This window comes from Varanus komodoensis, unplaced genomic scaffold, assembly GCF_004798865.1.
Source record: "Varanus komodoensis strain SLA01 unplaced genomic scaffold, ASM479886v1 scaffold1, whole genome shotgun sequence".
Taxonomy (NCBI): domain Eukaryota; kingdom Metazoa; phylum Chordata; class Lepidosauria; order Squamata; family Varanidae; genus Varanus; species Varanus komodoensis.
Window position 1 is genome coordinate 84,070,156 of NW_025335268.1, and position 20,371 is coordinate 84,090,526.

Sequence of the window (20,371 nt, forward strand, 5' to 3'; positions counted from 1 at the left end):
GTTAGGAATTTGGGTAAGTGTTTAAAAGGAGGAAGGGTACTGAAAAAAGTTATAGGATTATACAGGATTATATTGTTAAGTGGCAAATATTGCTCTCCCACACATTTTTGCTACACTTTCCCCCCTTTCTGATTCCTGCTGCTAGTCTACATGCAGTTCATCTTGTCAGTTTTCATGTACAGTGGTACCTTGGGTCACAAACTCAATCCGTTCCACAACTCTGGTCGCGACCCAAATTGGTTGTGAGCCAAGTCAAATTTCCCCATAAGGTTAAATGTAAATAAGTTTAATCCGTTCTGTAAAAAAAAAAAAAACACAGGGAAGGCAGGCGCGCTCGGGGGTGGGGGGGAGACGGGCACAATCACGGGCACGCTCGTGCAGGAAAGACAGGTGTGCTCTCGGCCATCTCTCCGCCTGCTTGATGGCAGCCATTTCCCCACCCCACCCCGAGCACAACCGCAATCGTGCCTATCTTCCCCACAGGAAAGGTTGGCTGGCCTGTGCCTGTATAGAGGAAAATTTCATGGAAGAAGCAAAGAGTGTTGCCTCTATCTCTCTTCCTAGTAGAAGCCTGGCAGAGCAATAGATATTCAGAAGCTTCTGAGACAGGAGGCAACCTTCTAAGGAAATTATAATCTATAGGATTTCTTTTTTATGAACCAGTTTACAGCACCATTAATTAAATAGTATAGTTCTAAGTGTGAGATTGGCCTGTTGAAAGAGGTCAGATTCTTCAGTCTGACTTTTGGATTGATTGGTAAAGGACATGGAGGAATATTTTTATCTGTTGTGGTTCCTCATTGTGGTGCAGACACTTATGCTTTCATTGTCTTTTACTTCTGGTTTTCCTGTATGAACCCGAAGTGTACCATGACCCCCTGTTGTTCCATAGACTTAATTTTCCTTCGCCAATGCCAAACATGAGAGTTGAATTCTATCAACTAAACTATTTTTGTTAGGTTTGTTATGCTATGTATCCTTATTTAAGAATTAGTACTGAACTCAGACTTGCTTCTAAGTAAATGGGCATAACAGGGACTGTAAATCTTGGAAAATACTCCCTTTCCAACCATTGATCTCGGAAACAAGTTAAGGCAATACTGGAAAAAAAACTTAGTCTACAGAATTCTTTGTTTAAAAAAAACTGTATAAAGGACAGATTCATTTTGCCTGCTTAAAATTTATAGTAGTAAGTTCCATTAGCAAATACACATGCTGCTTACATTTTTCACTTAGTGGGAAACAAAGCAACTATGGCAAATTAACTTCTACATTCCAGATTAGTCTGCATGCTGCCAGTTTGGGCCACAGCCTTATGCTCTGGAGAATTTTCTTTTTATCTGTTCAGTCACATGAAGGACGAACTGCTGTGGCATTTCCCTGAAGAATTGTTGACAAATACTGAAAACTAACTTAAGCAAGCTTGTTTAGTGAAACAGTATATTTTGAATAGAATAATAGTAATAAACTAAGAATAGTATACCAAGACTAAACTTCTAGGGGGAAGGTACAGGAATCATTGTTTTACTGAAGTTCATTTTATATAGTAATTATATTTTAGTAATTAGTAATTACCTAGTAATTAGGTTTGTATTAGATGATATAGCTCTACTCTGCTTATTGAAGAGTCTAGAGATTGACAAGGTTAAAATTTAGGTTACTGAGACAGGCTTCCTGTGCATTCAGATGTCTTAAGAAAAGCAATATAGCATCATGGGATTTGTATTACTAGTTTAATCTTGTTCTGAGAAGGGGAGACATTGGGAGAATTTTTATTTTCTCAAGGCAGATTATAATAGATGTTATTCCCCATCATCATACATTGCTCCAGTGAGCCAAAAAAGTTTGAAATTAAGATCCCACCCCACCCCCATACACACACTTTTTTTGGCTTTGGCATTGATTTTTTATTTATTTATTTATTTTGCTTCTGTTATTAAAGCTTATTTTCAATACTGGCTTATTTTACAGAACTCTGCTAATATACACAGCACTTAAAAGGGCTTTGCAAGTTGAGAAGACTCTGTAAGCTTTAATCCCTAAGTAGGGTGCTTTGAGATCTGAGCAGAGTAGCTTTAGGACAAAAAGGAAGAGAGGAAACTACAAAACCACTGTGTTGTATCTCCCTGCTTGGTTTGTACTATACTGGAATTTATTTTCTTAATGGGTTGAAGTACTACTAATATAACAGGTTTGTGTTTTTTTCTGTATTATACCATACCATTAAGACATTGGAATGCATGGAATAAGGGGCAGGCTCCCAAAGTGACTTTCCAATCTGCGTTTGCAGTTCCAGCCAAGTTCCCTTTTAATGTATGGAGCAGGCTAAGTTGAACAGACTCTCAGAATAACACAGAAGTAAAACGCAGCTGCTGCTTTAAGTGGCACTGTGTGATAATAGGACTCTGCTGTTTACTGGACTCAAGTGCCTGGCTGGTGCACACACAAGCATTATATGAAATCTGAAAGCATGAGGATAAAGGAGATTTCTTTACGGCAAGACCCTGATCTTCGAAAGGAATTGGCATTACTAGCTCGGGGATGTGATTTTGTTCTACCTTCCAGATTCAAGAAGAGACTGAAAGCTTTCCAGCAAGTTCAGGTTTGTTTACCTTTATATATTGGCAGTACTGTGTGCATGGAATTTGAGGGGGGAAATGTTCATGCAGTTTGTGTGGAAACTAGCCAGATGTGGCTCATTTCTCTGCTATTTGAATTCTATTTTGGAAAAAAAGTAATATGATTTTATTAGGTTAATATAAAATAAACACACAATGTACTTGAGTAAGAATTCTGTCTGGAGAACTACCTTGCTCTTAATATTATTGTGTAATATAAGCCTTTGGAAATAGTTTTCATTGGCACTGGGTATATGAAAGGGGTATGAAAAACAATGTAATTTGGCCCAAGTATGAGTGTGACTTATTTTAGCCTTTGGAATATGCAACTGCACAGTACAAAATAAAGTTTATATTGCCTGTTTTCTCTAAGCCAGCCATGTTGCATAACTTTAATGAAATAGACTTCATTTTAAATGAATACTATATATGGTTGAACATTAATTTTACACTTCTGGCACTTATTGCAGAAATTGTACATCCCAGGAATCATCCTTTTGTAAGCATTTCTTAGTTCATGTTCTAATATTCTGCCCAGCAGAAAAATGAAGTGTACCTGATATATTACCAAATACATTGGCAACTTATATTGGTTTTAATGTTTAATGTTTTCATCTTGTCCTTCCCCACCCTTAAACTTTATCCAAAAGGTGATGAGGACCATTATCCAAAGAGTATAGCTAGGCAGAAGGCTGAAATATGTTCCTCATGGCAGGAAATCTGATCATCAGGAAATCTAATTATTGTTTTGGTTTCAGCTGGAATGTAGGCTGTGCCTAAATGCTAAATCCCTAAAGCCTGCCTTCCTCTACAGCCCATTCTTCTACCACACCAAACTTCAATTCCAAATAGGTACAGGTAGAAATGTTGTTCTGCTAGGTGATAAGTCTCCTAAGGAATTTTGCCTGGTTTCTTGCAGCAAGAAGTGGTGGTTAAGCTTGATATGCATACATGCACTTGTGCATACATACAAAGGAACCTGAGTAGTATCTCAGTTCCCCAGGAGCCTAGTTTTCCTGCTGTAGAACTCTATGCGTGTCTGTAAAAAATGTTAACATAAAGACAAGAATTGTGGTTATTATAGTAGCATTAACAGGTGCACAATTGTTCCCCAAATACTGTAGTAGAAGATCATATTCAAGAGGCACATAACTATTCTCCTTTTCTTTTCTTGTCTTTTCTTTCACTGTCTTTCAAGTTTATCTTTGTAGAAGGAGAGGAAGGAATAAAAGTAAAAATCTTTGGACTTTCTCTAGATTTTTTTAAATTGTGGGTATTTTTCATTGGCTGCATGGTGCATATTGGGTTGTAGTGAAAATAAATTTCCCAGAATTAAAATTACAATTATTTATTCTAGAAAAAATGTTTTCACCTAGCAAGTACACGAGTTTCTGTGATTTGTAGAAGATTCTTTTAGGATATGGCTGGTGCCAGTACCTGGGTCCCTCAGGCAGCGTCTCATCACAATCTCTAAGTGGTTTTCTGGCACTCAAGAGACCAGTGGGCAGAGAGGGAAGACTCAGACTGGCATGCAGTGATGGGTGGGTCCATGTATTGAATTTTTCTATTGGTTGCCCCCTTCCTGTCACTTCTCTTCTGGGGCAATCTATAGTCTATCCTCCTGGCTGCAATCTTTGGTTAACTGCTTTCAAAAGAGTGTAGAGGAGTATTTAAAAATAAAGCTACAGTTTCCCTAATAAAGAACTGTTAGTGCCAGAAATATTTTAGAATTGATATTGCACATTTATGCCACTTCCATAACTTTTTGCTTCATATATGTTGAAGTAAAAAAAAATGTTGGTATACACATAAATAGAGAGGAGACATTCCTTGTTGGAAATGTAATCTGAATTATGTGAAGAGAAGGTAGAAGTCTTATTGCTGCTGTATATTCCTTCTCAGTTGTGGATGAGGTTGTTCTGTGCTGGAATGCTGGAGCTTTTATGAAGTAATCTTCATGGCTCAAGCAGATGCCACCTATTAGATGTGAAACTATCCTGTTTTGAAATTTTGCTGGGTGTGTGTGCACCCACCTTATTACACACTTACATACTTAATATAAATATAGACTTGCAGTTTTGTTACATATTAGGCAATTCTCTTCTGCTGTTGTAAAAAGAAGAAAAAGCCTGTGTTAAGGAAGAAGTTAGGAAGTACACATGTGAAGTATAGTTTAGCTTTACAAATTTTTATTTTTGATGATGTCTTAATGTATAGTACATTCTTATTTTGATTTATAGCACATCATTATTTAATTACACATACATAGATAGTACTCTAATGTCAGTGATTCCATAATGCAAGGCTATTTGGGGCCTCAAATGCAACGCTGTATAATCTCTGTGCCCTTTTATGGATTTTTAAAATACTGTGCTATTTTAATATGTTGTCTGGTCTAGAGCAGAAACCAGGCTTGTGAATCTACTACAGTTTTATTAGAACTGGAAGGTCCACCTGCTAGATCCAGATGCAAAAAAATGGCTCAAGACACAGGGTGTCTCTGAGAACATTCTGAAAACTAGAATTAAACTCTCCACCCTTTGACTCATTAATTCACTCCTAATTTTCACCCAAAGTTTCTTAGTTTCAGAAGTCTTGATATATAAGTTTTGTTATTAAACTATTTATTTATTTATATTTATATGCTGCTTATTCCACCACTGGCATCCCTAGTTGGGAGTCAAACGCTTACCAATCTAATACAGGGCTGTTAATAGACTCCTGAGTGATCTGATTGAACATCTGTCTGGCCTTGGATCATTATTTTCAACTGCTAGGTTGGACCAGGAAGTGGGTAATTACATTACGAACACTATTACTGTTTTTATTTTCTTGTTTAAAAATACTTTTAAGACTGCAGTATTATATTCACTTACCTGGAAATAAGCCACATTGAACTAGCTTGATGTACATAGAGACATGGTAGAAGAAGGCAAAAGATGGCAGGCAGAGAAGGGAGAAAGGAAGAACCTGGAGATATACATACATGTCTGTATATGTGTGCCATATTACAGGTTGGGATACAGGCTTCATTCTGAGTCTTAAAACGGTTAGAAGCAACTGGTCTATACAACAAACCAATCTTTTAATCTTATAATTGCTTGATATTTACATGAGAGCAAACATTCAGCAGGGAATATAATTGGTCCCAGTTCAGAACTTGCTGTGTTGTGTGTTCTCATCCTTGTTCCCCTTGTTTAAGTAAACAGAGTAAATTGTGACGCATTTCTTAAGTTTTTACCTAGAAAGATGTATAGCTAACTATTCATTAATTTAAACTAAGCTTAACATATTTGAATGAGATATTATTTTAATATTAAAAAAGCAAAAAAGTTATTTTCTATAGCTGTAGAGAAGAGACTTGAGCCCTAAATGTTGTTACATCCCCATATTTTACATTATTCAAACTTCCTGATAAGCCATTTGACTTTAGTCTCATAATTTTAAATATTATGTAAAAATAAGCTTCTACTTTGAGAGAGCATTTTGCCTAGAAAGGTGGGGTATAAATTTTAAATTAAGCAATAAATATATGTTTTTTAGAGTGTGTTTTTCTTTGTATACCAAAATGCATGTCTAAGAAAGCAATGATGTTGTGGTCTCTATTGCTAAATATAGCACAATTGAAGGAGTTGAAGGAGTTGAAAAGTTGAAGGAGAAACATTTGGCATTATGTGCTTACATGTTTACCCGTAAGATTTAAAGAGACTTTTCTTTTGATTGTAATCATGTCTCTGATGGCTGTGGACTCATATTAAAGCATATTTTTCCTTTATCAATATCATCCCCTTCATCTCTTCCTTTCACCACTGCAATAAGTAGACATATCTAGATTGTTTTTCTTTGTGCCAGAGCAAGGCAACAGAGCCAGGGTGGTATGATGGCCTGGGGACCTGGAAGATCCAGGTTCTAGTCTCCACTCAGCCATGAGGCTTACTGGGTGACTTGGAACCAGCCACCAACTCTTAATCCAAGCTTCCTCATGCTGGTATTGTTATGAAGATAAAATGGAGCTATATCTTTCTATCTATATAAATGAACTGTATATCTCACCTTTGGGTTGCTTACAGGAGGAAAAAGGATGAGATATAAATAGAATGTAATAATAGTAACAATAACAGGACTTGTCTATCATGCAGCAACTAAGGGTACTTGAAGTTGTTTTGCTTCTGTTCTACTAATGTCATATACTGAAGGCTGCAAAAAGGAAAGGGATAGAAGGACACTTTAACTTTTCATTCAGCTGTTGTGAGTGCATAGCACTTTAAATGTTCCCTTTTGGTAGCTGAATCTACTATCTAGCAAACCTGGTCAAAAGGAAATGTTCATATATGTAAGTAATTTAATTATAAAAATAAGTTATCAATAAAATGCATAAAATATACAAAGCCTTGATTTTTCTGAGCGAATTCTACAGGTTATGCAGAACTATAACAGTCTCTTTATGCAGCAGCTGCTTCAACAAGGGAGAAAATATTTGATTTACATTTTGACTGAATCTAACAGTTCCTTAGATAGTAGACTCAAACAGTTCAGCATTCAAATGGTGCACACAGTGTTCCCTACTCACACCAAGGCTTTTCTAATTCCCTTCCCTGTCGCATATCAAGATATTTTATACCTCAGTATTAGAACCAGGAGTCATCTCACAAAACTGGTTGACAGGAGATTCAGGACAAGTAAAAGGAATTACTTTTTCAGGCTGTGCACTGTTAAACTATTGAATTTCACTGATTTTGACAAATTCAGGCTGCCAGTGCTATGAGTCCGTATTAGCTTTGTGCTATCTCCAGTTTCAGATCTCTTACATATCCTACTTGATGGGGAACATGGTTGGGATAGTGGTATTGCACTCCTGCACTGGTTCTTGGCTTCCTGTAGGCAACTAGAACAGAACACTAGACTGGATGGACCTTGGTCTGATCCAGAATAGATTTTCATTCTGTGATCATAGCTACTTTGCAACATGAAAACAAGGGGCGATAATAAGAGGTACTTCTGTTTCTAGACAGATGGATGTCAAGGCAAAAATTCTCTGAACCTTCAGGGCAAGAATTTGTAATTAGCAAATCTGCAAACCTAAATAGTGTTTACTGAAAGGCTTGTCTGCTGATAAGAACATTTTTTTGTTTTTCCAGACAACTGGTAGTGTGCTTTGACCTAAACAAGCCTAGCATGTAAAGAGCAAAGTATTCTTGTGAAGAGGGAACGTCTAAATTTAATTAATGTTTTCCAGATTCAAAGGCTTAACAATATTCAGTTGTCCTCAATTTGGCTGCAGTAGAAAATAATTGATGCTTACAGACTTAAATTGTATGGTTCATTGTTGCTGGTGTTAATTTTACTCAAAGTTGTTACAAAGTTGCTTGTAGTTGTTACAAAGTTGCTTCTCATTTCACAGTAAAAGTTGAAATCTGCAAAGCTGTGTATACAAAATACCAATGTGCTGTGGCAAAATAAGCAAACTTTATAAATTACTCTGATTAGTCATAGAGTAGGGCCAGGAGTACTGAAGCTTTAACACATCTAGAAATACTACTGTCCACCCACCATCCCATCCCAGCTTTAGAGATTCTGTCCTTATATTTCTGAATCTCTTGCCACCTATAACACTAGGAGCTTTTTAAAATTAAAGCTTTCAGGATTCATCCAGTAAAACATTCTGGAACTCTTCTGCGATACTGTCAGCCCACACAGCCTTGTCTGTATGTACCTGTTACATCCATTCTCACTACACCTTTGTGTCTGAAGCAAGAGCTAAGCACAAAACACAAGGCTCACTTACCAATTTAGTATATTTTCCAATGCCAAGTGTATAATTCAGTAAAGCAATCCTAGAAGTGAAGGAAGTTGTAGTAGAGGGACTGTAGCACAATGGTTAGATGAACCAGTGTTTCACTAATTATAGGGCAGTTTCCTTCGTTTAAGTGATCTTTCACCTCTTGAAAATATTGGTACTGGCAAGAGTGTTTTCCCCATGCAAATAGATCTGCCTTAGCTGCCATTTGGCTTCTTTATAACACAAAGCCATATGTACAGTTCCAATCAGTTGCCAGGTTGTAATGTCCAACTTGGTTTCCATCTTTTTATCTAGTACACCATATGAAATTAAGCTAGCATGTTAAGGCTATTCCTTTAACTCCTTTCTCTGCCATCCAGGAGACTTGTGTGTTGTCCCTAAATGCTGCTGTCGAGGCAATGGGCTGCTTCATATGTTATGACGTTGGCTGAGAATTACTATCATGACCTGTTATCTCCTTTTCTTGCAGCCTGACTACATATATAGCAGTTTATTTAAACTACTTTAATTTCATACTACAGCCCAGGCTATGAAACCAGGGTTAGGTCTGCAAGCTATGTCCAGACACTGGAATTTATCCCTGCAATTTATGATAGGATGCATATTTCAACAAATGTCTGGAATTTTCTCTTTTCACATAAGCAACTCTTGATGCTTTTCCAAGCTGGAGCAAGATATTTTAGTAGAACACCACCTATACCAGCTTTTCACAGCCTGTGCCTTCTAGTTCTGTCAGACTACCAGTCCCACCATTCTCAGCCAGCAAGGCCAACACTTGCTGGAGATTATAGGAATTGTAGTCTGACATATCCAGGGGGAACTAGATTTGGGGAGGGCTTGTGTACCATGCCAGCCCAGCGCCAATACACATGGCATCTGTGGGCAAATGGGCAGACACTGGAACCCAGTTTGATGGTTGCTGGGCAAAGTTTGAGCCCTGCATTCTTTTCTTGACTGGCACTAAAAAACTGGCCCCATGCAGTTCAACTGCCCTCAACTTCCATTTTTACTCCCTCATAACTTAGTCCTGCATTCACATGTTGGCTCCCTCTTATTGTGCCCCTCTGTGTACAGCAGTGCACATTACAGCATTGCATCATGGGGAAATTAACAGTCGGCATGGACAAGGCGAGTAGCTTGGGTTCGGTAAAATGCTGCTGCTACTCGGGGAACCCATTGAGGGCACATTGCCTTGGGCACCTTCAAATTTGGAAGCAGCAGTGGGCACACTCCAATAGTGCATCATTTCCCACTGTGTGCAAGTACATTATATGTCCAGGGGACCAACCCTGTTATTTGAACAAGAATTAGGAATTGCCTTAAGGAAATAGCATAGCACAAAGGGTTTGCTGAACAATAGTGTGAAATCTTAAATCTAGTATCTAAACCTCAAATAAAAATGGCATTAGGGAAAATCTGTTAACGGATATGCTAAACTTATGACCCTTATGTCACTTGCAGATCAAGAATGCACCTCATAGTTAACATATGTATGTTTTCGTTTATCTTTTTTTCTTCATACACTCTCCACCTTTAAAAATAATCATACTACAGAGAATACTTCCAGAAATAAAGCAGATATAGCTTAACTGTTTCTGGCAGATCTGTTCCATGCATGCTGATGACATGTTACTATGACACTGCTGTGCTATCTCATCTTTAATAGTTCTTAAATATTTTGGCAAGGATATCCACTCAAAGTTAGATACAGATATAGATTTAAAACCACAGGGCATAATAAAAATAATGCAGATGATTATATCCAACACAGCAGTGTCTCATAAGTAAATTTGCAAATCTGTTTTGAGTTTCAGTAATTGTTTATATCAGATAATCTTTATAGCAAAAGATAGTAATTGATTATAGAAATGAATGGTTAATATATTGTGTTAGTAGTGCAAATCATGCTATGTTTAGATATTTCTGGATGGGAGTAGAAACATTTTCTCTCTAAGCTGTAACTCCCATCAATTCCAGCCAGCATGGCCATATTGCTTCTATTACAGAAGCTTCTTTTGATGAACCCAGGTTCTGTTGGAGGGAAGACTTACATTCAGACTACTGGAAGATCTTTTTTTTTTTCAATAAAAATTGTAGGTGCTAGAGACCCAGTCTGAAATGGACTCTGATGTGGGGTAGGGAGGGAGGCTTTAACCCCACAGTTGTGACCTCCCATGCCATGAGCCAAATGGGAATCTAGTAAAGGTTGCATTTGGTCTACAGGTTCACCATCCATGGTGTATGGAACTGCAACCTTAGAATAGCACTTCTCTAATGTATTCCATCTATTGGCATTTAGTTGTATGTTGTCTTATCTTTACAGGGCAACATGGATAAAAGAATAAAAGATATGCCTTTTTGTTAAATTGCTCACATCCAGGACTTGTAATTGATTTTTTTTTCTTTAAATGGAGATTTATTCTAGAAAAGGTGTCCCCACATCTCCTTCAAGGATGCAGCATTTTATTCCTACTTGTTTACCCAGTTTGAACTTAGGAAAAAGCTTGCGAGCTGCTAGTATATATAAGGAGGTACCACTGGAAATTACAGTGTAGCTCTGTCTCTTTCAGCAAAGCTATTCATTATTTACTTGTGATTGCTTAGTAATATTGGTTCCAGTAATAGATAACCTTTGAATAATTACAGATGTTTTGTTAGAAATCTGTTTCTAAAAGTAGGTGAGGTTCTTAGGCAACATAATAGGGTTTTTGTATCAAACATTTTGAGAATAGTGAACTTCATTATGTTTTACCACCGCCACTCCTTTTCCGTGATTGGTTTTGCTTTTTCCAGTTGATATTTTCAACTGAAAATCTTACCATGAGATTATAACAGTTATGAAGAAATTACAGGACAAACATGAACATGTCTATGTAAATCTCATTAGGGTCAATGAGATGTACGCCCAGGTTGTATGTAGGATTGCAGCTGCACAGTGCAGTCCAATGTTCTTCATCATGGCCTCTGCATCACACATATGGGTGCTGCGCCTGCGCAGTGCCTAAGGCCAGAAAGATTACAAAGCTAACGGTTTTTGGTGGGAAAACTCCGCTCCCCTCCCCCTCAATGATATAAATGGAGCGGAGTGTCCGCCATTTTCTCAGTCTTTTGCAACCGCTGTTCACAGCTGCACAGTGCAGTCCAATGTACCTACCCATAACCCTCTGAACTTTAAGGATTATGGGCATCCTGAAAAAGATGGACTACAAAAGTTGATTCCATGCTTCTTCCACCTGCAAGACTGTCTAAGTGTTTTATCATAGAGCACAAAAAGTCAAGTATGAGTACAGCACAAGGATGCTGCATGTGCTGGCAGCGCCTGTCTCCTCTCTACTTTGCCTCTACCCCAAAACAGCCACATCACGCTATCTCCAGGGTCTTGCTTGGGACCACAGAGATGCATCCGGTGTAATTCTTTCCCTGATGTTTGTGAGGGTGAAGTGAGAGTTCTCTCAGTTCAGAATTCCAGCTCTGACTTTGGAGAGAGCTTCCAATGTTGTAGATGGGCTTCCAAATTCTCTTATGGCCATCTAGACAACATCTGCTCTCCATAGGATTCTACCCTTAATACACTTTTCAGATTTCAGAGAGGGAACTATCAAGTTGTTGGGACTTCGTCAACCAAATTTTGTAAGTGCCACTTTTCTTGTAGGTTCAGTCGAAGAAAGAAGAACCTTTGACACCATCTCTGAGCCAAACCATTCCAACATTTTATTTTCCTTATGGCTGTCCAAAAGAAAAAGTGAATATAGATGCTGTCATTGCTAAGATAGAGAAAACTTTCTCCCAGTTTCCAAATGAGCGAGCAACATTAGAAGATATGGGTAAAGTTGCAAAGGTGTGTAAAGAGTCTTTTGCTTCTTCGGCATGAATCCTAAATATGAAACACTATAAATGTATTGGACTGTTGTAATCCTATGCATGTTTGCTCAGTTATTTCCATGTAAAGTAGGGTTTCTTTCAAGGTAAGTGTGCATAGTCTTGTAATCCTAGTACATTTTGGGGGAAACGGTATGCATGAGTTAAATCGTACTGCAAAATGCCCCATAAACCTAATTGTGGATTACTTGATTTGGAGGCATTGTGTTTTTATGAGGGAGATTTTAACCAGAGGGTTGGCTCCTGTCGTTATTAATAGTAGAAAAGATGGATGGATCCTGGGCTGTGGCTTCTACTTGGGGACACAACTAAGGAGACTATCATGATGAACTCTTGTTTACTACTACACTACTGATCATATGTGCTGTCTATTCAGTCACCATATGGAAGTAAACATCATTCCTCAAGTGAGTTACAGGTTATAGACTATAGTTATCATTGATAGGCTGATAATCTGCTAAATCATGTATTGCAGATACTGACAATGTGTTTGCCTATATAAAGAACTGTATCCCATGAGGTGCCCAAAAAAGTGGTAGAGATTAATCCTGCCATGCTTTGCATGCTATAGACCAGCCTCTCCCACTTGGCATACTCCCATCACCCAGGGTCTATGCTGTCTGAGGATTATGGAAGTTGTAATCCAACATATTCTAGGGAAGGCTATGAAGATGATATGCATACCTACCTTTGTATCTTTTCCAGCTGTCTACTTTCAGTAACCATAAAGGTTTGGTCTGAGCACTTTGTTGTTTGCAGGATGCAGCATGTGCCCATTTTTACAAACACCTTTCTGAGCATGCTGGTTTCTGAATCATAGCATGTGCTTTAACTCTTTAAAATAAAATTAAACATTTTTCTTATGTTAAATACATGTAACATCATCTTTTCCTACAAATAAAATATGCAGTACTTAAACCTCCAGAAGTACTGGAGCATTAAATGATGTGAAAAACACAGAATCAAATCCTGAAATCAGTATTATTAGGTTACCTAGCATCCGGGACAGCACATCTGCTTCACTCATTATTTCTCATGGTACAATTTATTTCTTATAGTGATAATAGTATGATAAAAAATAAATGATTATCTTGTTTTTTCCCTAAGTTGATTCTGAAAGGAATAACCCTCAAATTTGCTTATGATATAACTTAATTCTAGGCCTGCGAATGTCCTCTTTACTGGAAAGGTCCCTTATTTTATTGTGCTGGAGGAGAGCGAACAGGATTTATATCAGTTCATAAATTTGTTGCAATGTGGCGGAAGTAAGTATGGTTTCTTTGTGAGTCCATGTCATCACTTTTTAAATCAAGTAATTAAACTTTTCTAGGAAATTTCAGCTCTAGTTGAAGGAATACATCAAGAGTTGAACAATATCTTACAGTCGCCTCTTGCACAAAATAAATTAGATTAACTGTAAAAGTATCCTAGCATTTGAGCATTTGGATTGTTTCAAACTGAATGTTTATAAAGGAGAAAGAAAGCAAAGTAAGACATGGTAGATTTCATTTAGAAGGAAAGTCATGTAACACATTTAAGCCTGTCACATTCCTAACATTGAGGAGAGGGCAATTTAAGGAATTTGGGATTAGAGGTTTCATTCATGCTTATGAATAAACCTTGAGCTCATTTCCTGCTGAAAAAACAGGCAATATAAATTTACCATACTTGCTCATATTAGCTGCATTATGCTTTCAGGATACTGCAGACTTGCCATGATGCTGCCACCAAGTTTGTTCATCTTCTAAAGAGTCCTGGGTGTAACTATTTGATACAAGAAGACTTCATTCCATTTTTACAAGTAAATTACTCATTCTTAATTACTACCATTATCTCTTAGATCTTCAGAAAAGTTTTCTAAATCAGTAAATCTTAAATCATTGAAGGAAGGAAGGTGGGTGGGCCTCATGTGCTAACCCACTGACATACTCACTGATGGATAAATAAGCTGGAACTAGTCCTAGGCACCAAGCTTACTAGAATATCTGCAAGAGAGATTGTGCTATCTTTCTCAACCAAAGATGATATGAAGGCCATTCTCTTCTCCACAGCTTTCTAAAGTGTCTTTAGTTCCTTTCTAACCATCCAGGTCACATGTGTTTATGTTGCCCTCCCCAGTCTCTATTATTCTTCATCTTGTCCCCAAATGTTTATTGGCATTACTCTTCTGCCTTTGTTGAAGCCCTTCCCAAATAACTATATTTTTACATGTTTTTAAAATTTGTGTTGCAGTTTTCTTGCACAGATTGAAACATACTCGATATGTCATCTTACAGTAATGTGAACATAATGGCATTGTTACAGTATACAACAGCCACCCAACCTAGAGTGCTTGAAGTTTTGGATTACATCTCCCTGCTTTCCTGACTTTAGGCCTTGCTGGCTGGCTGGCTGGGACTGATGAGAATTAAAGTCTAAAACATCTGGATGCCACTAGGTTGGGGAAGCTGGTATACAGTAAGATGCACTTTAATATTGCAACTTATAATTAGGTTTCATGAAAAATTGTGCATTAAAATTGTGTTCACTTCGCTGGCAATGAGTACCAACTGCATGCCTCTAACCTTCATGCTTCTTTCTTAGGATGTGGTCAATAGTCATCCTAGTCTAGTCTTCTTAAAAGAAGCATCAGAATTTCATTCTCGGTACATTACAACAGTAAGTGTCTTATCTATTTAAAAGAAAAAATGTTTTTTTCTTGGGTTTTGAACAAAATATGCTGGTAACAGTTGTATTCAAACACGGATCTGCCTTAATGACATTATTAAGCAGTGCGTTTGATATTTTTTTTAATATCAAAAATCTGTTGAACCTTCCTCACTTTTCTCCCAATCAGACACACTTCCAGTATTAGAACTTGGCTAAAGAAAAAACCCCTGGGGCGTCTTGCTAAAGAGAGATACACTGCAGGCAAAGGGAGGGTGTGACACTTCTTTTTTGTTTTTAAAAGTAGCTCTCTTCTCCCTGTTTGTTGGTATTTGGGACAGATCTCCGTCTGCTACCATTGCATCTTTAGCCTTTGCATATTAATAAACAGTCTGTTACTATTATTACTATTCCATTTATATCTTTCTTGATCCAGCACTGTCATTAGAGGAATAGGTGACCTCTGTGACTCAGAATGTCTTTTATCGGTTTTAACTGATAAGGCAGCTGTAAGATTACCTGGATAGAGGTAGATTGGTCATAATTAACCATGAATTTGTTCTTGCTCATGCTCCCTCGCCTGTGTGTGTGTGGGGGGGGGGCTGCCTTTAAAAATAGTTCAGAAATTGCAGTTGGTCCATATTACAGCTGCAAAGATATTAACTATGTGCTTTGATCATATTACACCTGCCCTTCTCAGCTACACTTGCTTCCAGTCTATTACCAGGTCCAATTTAGTGCTAGTTTTAAATTTTAAATCCTTAAGTAGCTTGGGACCAGGTTACCTGAACGATTGACTTCTCTCATAAGTGAGATTACAGTTTTTAAGATCTTACTTCAAAAGCCCTTCTTCAAATGCCCTCAGACACGAGGAAGGGGGCCCTTTTTGTCACACTACTCTGACTATAAGCAGCCTTCCCAGATAGGTGCACCTGGTGCCATCCTGGCATCAAGTAAAGACCTTTGCTTTGATTGTGTTTTTACTTTGATTATTTTAATTTTAGGCTTTATATTTCTGTTATTGTGTTTATGCTGCAAGATGCCCAGAGAACTTTTATTGTGGGGATGCTTTATAAATAATGAAAAGTTTTGCATACTTTAAATGGTGTCACTGCAGTACATGAAACATACCTGAATAAAATATTAATTCTCAGATCTAACACAGTAAATTAGGGGACCTTCTTTGCATTTGAGGAATGAACCATAATTGTCCTATTCTTCTAATTCCCAGTTTAAATACATTGATTGGCAGGCGGACTAAAATCTGTGGCATGAATATTGAAATTGCATGTGTGTATCATGTTCGGGCATTTTTACAGCCTATCCTGAGGGTTCAACATATATATCTGCTCTTCCCTGTTGCAGTTAGGTAAGTTAGGTTAAAGGGCCCATTTACATGCTCACTCCAGCCAACATTCCATCCTCAGTGGGTTCATGTGACACAGTAAGCCAGAACAACAACCTGCCATAGCTTAATATTTGAAAAGGTCACTGGCATGTACTGCAACACACTATGGCTTTAATAAGATAGGCTGTGGCAATCATGTGAATGGGAAGAATATGATCAAGACAAAACAGTTAAATGGGTTTCTCTCCCCATGTAAAACCAGAATTTTCAAGAATGAACTAAGCACCTACCTGTTAAGAATAAGAGCACTACTCCAAGATCCAGCCTGTATGTTAACTTGTTCTATATCTTCACTTTAAACGATAGTAACCTTTCCCAACCTGGTGGCCTCCACATGTGTTAGACTACAAATATTATCATTTCTTGCCAGCATGGCCAGTGGCCAACAGATCTGGAAAACATCAGTTTGGGGAAGGCAACCATATAAAGATCTTTCAGACTTAGTCTACAGTTAGGGTGCATCCTCCTCCTCTCAAAATTAAGCCTGCTTCATAAATAACAAGTGAAAGAAGAATGTAACAGGTAATTTAATCATATTTAAGTATTCAGACCATTTTAATGGGTGCAGTTGGTACATCATTTATACTCTTCTTGCAGGTAATACAAAGGATATTTTATACAGTAAATAGGTCATGGTCAGGAAGAATCACTTGTAATGAACTCAGAAAAAGCAGCTTTTTGCAGGTAAGATATGTGTAAAATTTTTGGGAACCTTAACCATAAACTTTGTAGGTTGTAGGAAATGACACTAAAGTTACTGTGGGCTGGACTAACTTAATGGCTACAAATGTTTTTATCTCTTATTTCTACTGAAGAGTAATGTTTTATCATATGAGATGGATTATCACTGGCTTGTTGAAAACCTACAGAACTGAAGCCATATTTTTGCAATTTAGGTTGTGATAACATTAACTTTTCCAGTTCAACGGGCCTTCTTAACTAGGCCTCTAGTAAAATGAATGTCTGGTTGACAGAACAAATATTGCCTGAAGGGTTCCTCAACTAGCCATCCAGCTTTTCCCCAGGCATGTCCACAGGTTCCAAGTTATTTAAGAAAAAAGTTTCTCTCTGTCCTGAGCAGAGAGGAATTTCCTGGTTGAGTGGTCCAGTCCCACAGCTGATCTCTATGGATCTGCTTTTGGGTGAAGTGAAGAGGAGGTGTATGAATAGGCTATATGTGTGAATGGGGAGCCCATAACCATGTTAGATTTGGGCCATTCCAGCTGCTGCTATGCAGTGCATGAGAGTTCCCCAACCTACAAGCACAACTTCTTGTGACTCCCAAGAATATTCTTGACACTGTTGGTGTAGACTGACCCAGGTCACATGGCATTGCCTACATTGTTTAATCCAGAAATTGCTGTGGCTCACTACAAGCAAGCAAGGTGCCTCTGACCATGGCAGAGTAGACTTCGGCTTTCAGTCAGCAACCTAGGAACACATTACTCCTGGATTGTTATTGTGACACCTGAACCCAAGAACTCTGTGTTGTTTAGGCATTAAACAATCCAGAGTTAACCCAACAATTCACCATAATTTATTGCTGGGTTAATTCTGAGTTGTTTATAATAGCTTGACTGCTAAGTAAACAAGTGTAGTTGATAATAAACAAACCATGTGGATAAGATACTGAGCTCTTCCCTCAAGCTGCTACTATGAGTAATAGAATGATACTCCTTTTAAGATATAAGCCTGTGCATATTTAGATAGAAGTCGTTCTATAACATCCAGTTATAGAAGTCATCACTCACAAGCCATCATTTACAAGCCATCATGTTGTAGGACTTTTTTCTTTTTAAAAATGCATAGAATTGTACCCTAAGTGACACTTTCTCTCTTTTTCTCTCAATAGAATGTGGCATTGTTGGAAGAAGAAGTTGATATTAATCAGCTGACTGAATACTTCTCTTATGAACACTTCTATGTAATTTACTGCAAATTTTGGGAACTGGATACAGACCATGACCTTTATATAGATCCAAAGGATTTAGCTCGGCATAATGATCATGGTATGATCAATTTAAGCAATATGAGCAATGTAAATCCTGTGAAACAGTTCATATTAAATCTCCAGGTCATGGATATGTGTGAGTTATACATGTAAAATCTGTGTGCATTTCATGACTGCCTTTCTAAGAAAGCCAGATTTTCTTGCAGAAATAGTGCTCAGAACCACTATGGGCTTTGTGGGCACTATATTGGGTATGGGGCTTACTGCAAAATAATGACAGATGCCCAGAACTGGACTTCTTCCATTCAGTGTAATCTTTTCTTGGCATGAACAATATCCAATGGTGTCTTTCCACAAACTTAAATAGGACTAGTTAGTGTGAGAAATCCAGCCAGGGACGGGAATCCACTGGATTCCCTGGGCTGTGTTTCACTAACACTAGTCCACTTTACAGCAGCCTGAAGTCCAAGTTTCTGGGCCACTCCCAGGAATAAAGCCCCATGAGCTGTACAAGCAGTGCCCCTCTCAAACACCAGGAGCAGCCACCATACCAGTGGCTGCAATTGACACTGAAGAAGATTGGACACGAAGGGCTTGCCAAGGAAGCAATATCATTTGCTCTAGAAGAATAACACTCCATTTCTTGCAACTCCTTTTCTCAGCGCTTACTGTGTTGATTCCCTGATTGTTCGTTTTCCTTGTTTTTCTCCTTTTTGGGGATGACTAGGAAGTAAATGGAGAAAAAATGTGGCAATTTAAAGGCTGGGAAGTAAATTGAGGGTGAAGTTATACACCATCAATAATGGCTGTGTTACTGCAGGTGTGCAAATATTTCTTCCATTTACTTCCCATCTATTTGTATTTGTTTTCCCAGTAAATTTATGTTTGTGAGCTGCCCGAGGCTTCGGCAAATGGGGCGGCATAGAAGTCCCCTAAATAAATGAATGGAATGGAATGGAATGGAATTGTGCAAATATTTCTGACAGCTATTTTTAATGAATCTTAAAAGTGACAGAGCAAGATTTAGCAAGCACCTGCAATACTTCCACCACCAATAGGACTTCATCTTATCCCGTCCATTCAGCTGCTTTCTCGGAGCATTTATTTAGAACTGTTGGAGAATAGCTATAACCACAGCAGAAGTAACTGCTCTGAAAAGGAGCTACTAAAATGCAGGAAACCAATATGTATCTGGAGTTTTGCTGAAATGTTGAAATAGTAGCAGACCCTGAGAATTGTTAACTCAACACTTAACACAGATGACTGCATGCTAAGTGAAAGATATTGTCATCTGTCCCATCCCCATTTTCCCACCATCACCCTGCTTCAGATGTACTTTCTTTTGCTGCTTTTTTTAGCAGTCAGTGCTCTTCAGTTATGACTTGGCTTTTGGTTCCTGGCAATTGTGTACAAATTAACCAGTATGTAGTTTTGGGTTGTCAATTTCCAGGTTTGTTTGTTTTTGGATTTATATGCTGTTCACTAATACTAGAGGAGTCCCTAGGTCAGCAATCAATATTATAGATATTAAAACTACTAAAAACAATTGTGGTTGTTATATAAAGCTAGAACAAAATAACACTATGTCATTAAAATTATATCAAGTGAGCAGAACAACAGCAACTTACCAACTCAATTTTGAATCAGTTATTAAAACAATTCTTAAAAGAGATGTTACCTACTCTAATATTCCTTTTGAGATGAAATGTACAAGGAAACTAATATATTCCCAGCAGCCCTTTCAGCCTCTGCTAAATGGGATGTATTGGGTGGGGAGGGTAGAAGGAAGAGATTCCAAAAAATCAGAGGCACCTGACTTTTAGGTGGCAGAATTTAGATCTAGCTCCATATGCATTTAAGCTAATAATAGGTCAGAGAAAGAAAAATGTGTTTAAAATGTTGTAATAATCTGTAAATATTGTAAGTTACCTATAAGAGACAAGGAATGAATATATAATATAGTATTTCTAATAACATTATTCTGCAGAGTTTTTACAAGGCTATAAATTAATTTTGATAGATATGAAATGAACACACATATACTAAATTGAATGTAATAATTTTGCTCT

General features: G+C 37.8%; 1 protein-coding gene across 3 annotated transcripts in view; it reads left to right on the forward strand.

Moving 5' to 3' along the window:
- PPP2R3B (protein phosphatase 2 regulatory subunit B''beta) overlaps positions 1-20,371 on the forward strand; it is a 38,160-nt gene that overhangs the window by 12,424 nt on the left and 5,365 nt on the right. For 2 of the 3 annotated variants that reach the window (XM_044432973.1, XM_044432964.1), the window contains 6 exons: positions 12,071-12,256; positions 13,459-13,562; positions 13,996-14,098; positions 14,881-14,955; positions 16,949-17,035; positions 18,204-18,360. In XM_044432973.1, the coding sequence (XP_044288908.1) occupies positions 12,071-12,256; positions 13,459-13,562; positions 13,996-14,098; positions 14,881-14,955; positions 16,949-17,035; positions 18,204-18,360 (712 nt within the window). Of the gene's footprint in view, positions 1-2,282; positions 2,603-12,070; positions 12,257-13,458; positions 13,563-13,995; positions 14,099-14,880; positions 14,956-16,948; positions 17,036-18,203; positions 18,361-20,371 lie in introns of those variants that run through there. The other variant, XM_044432980.1, reaches the window with a different exon arrangement.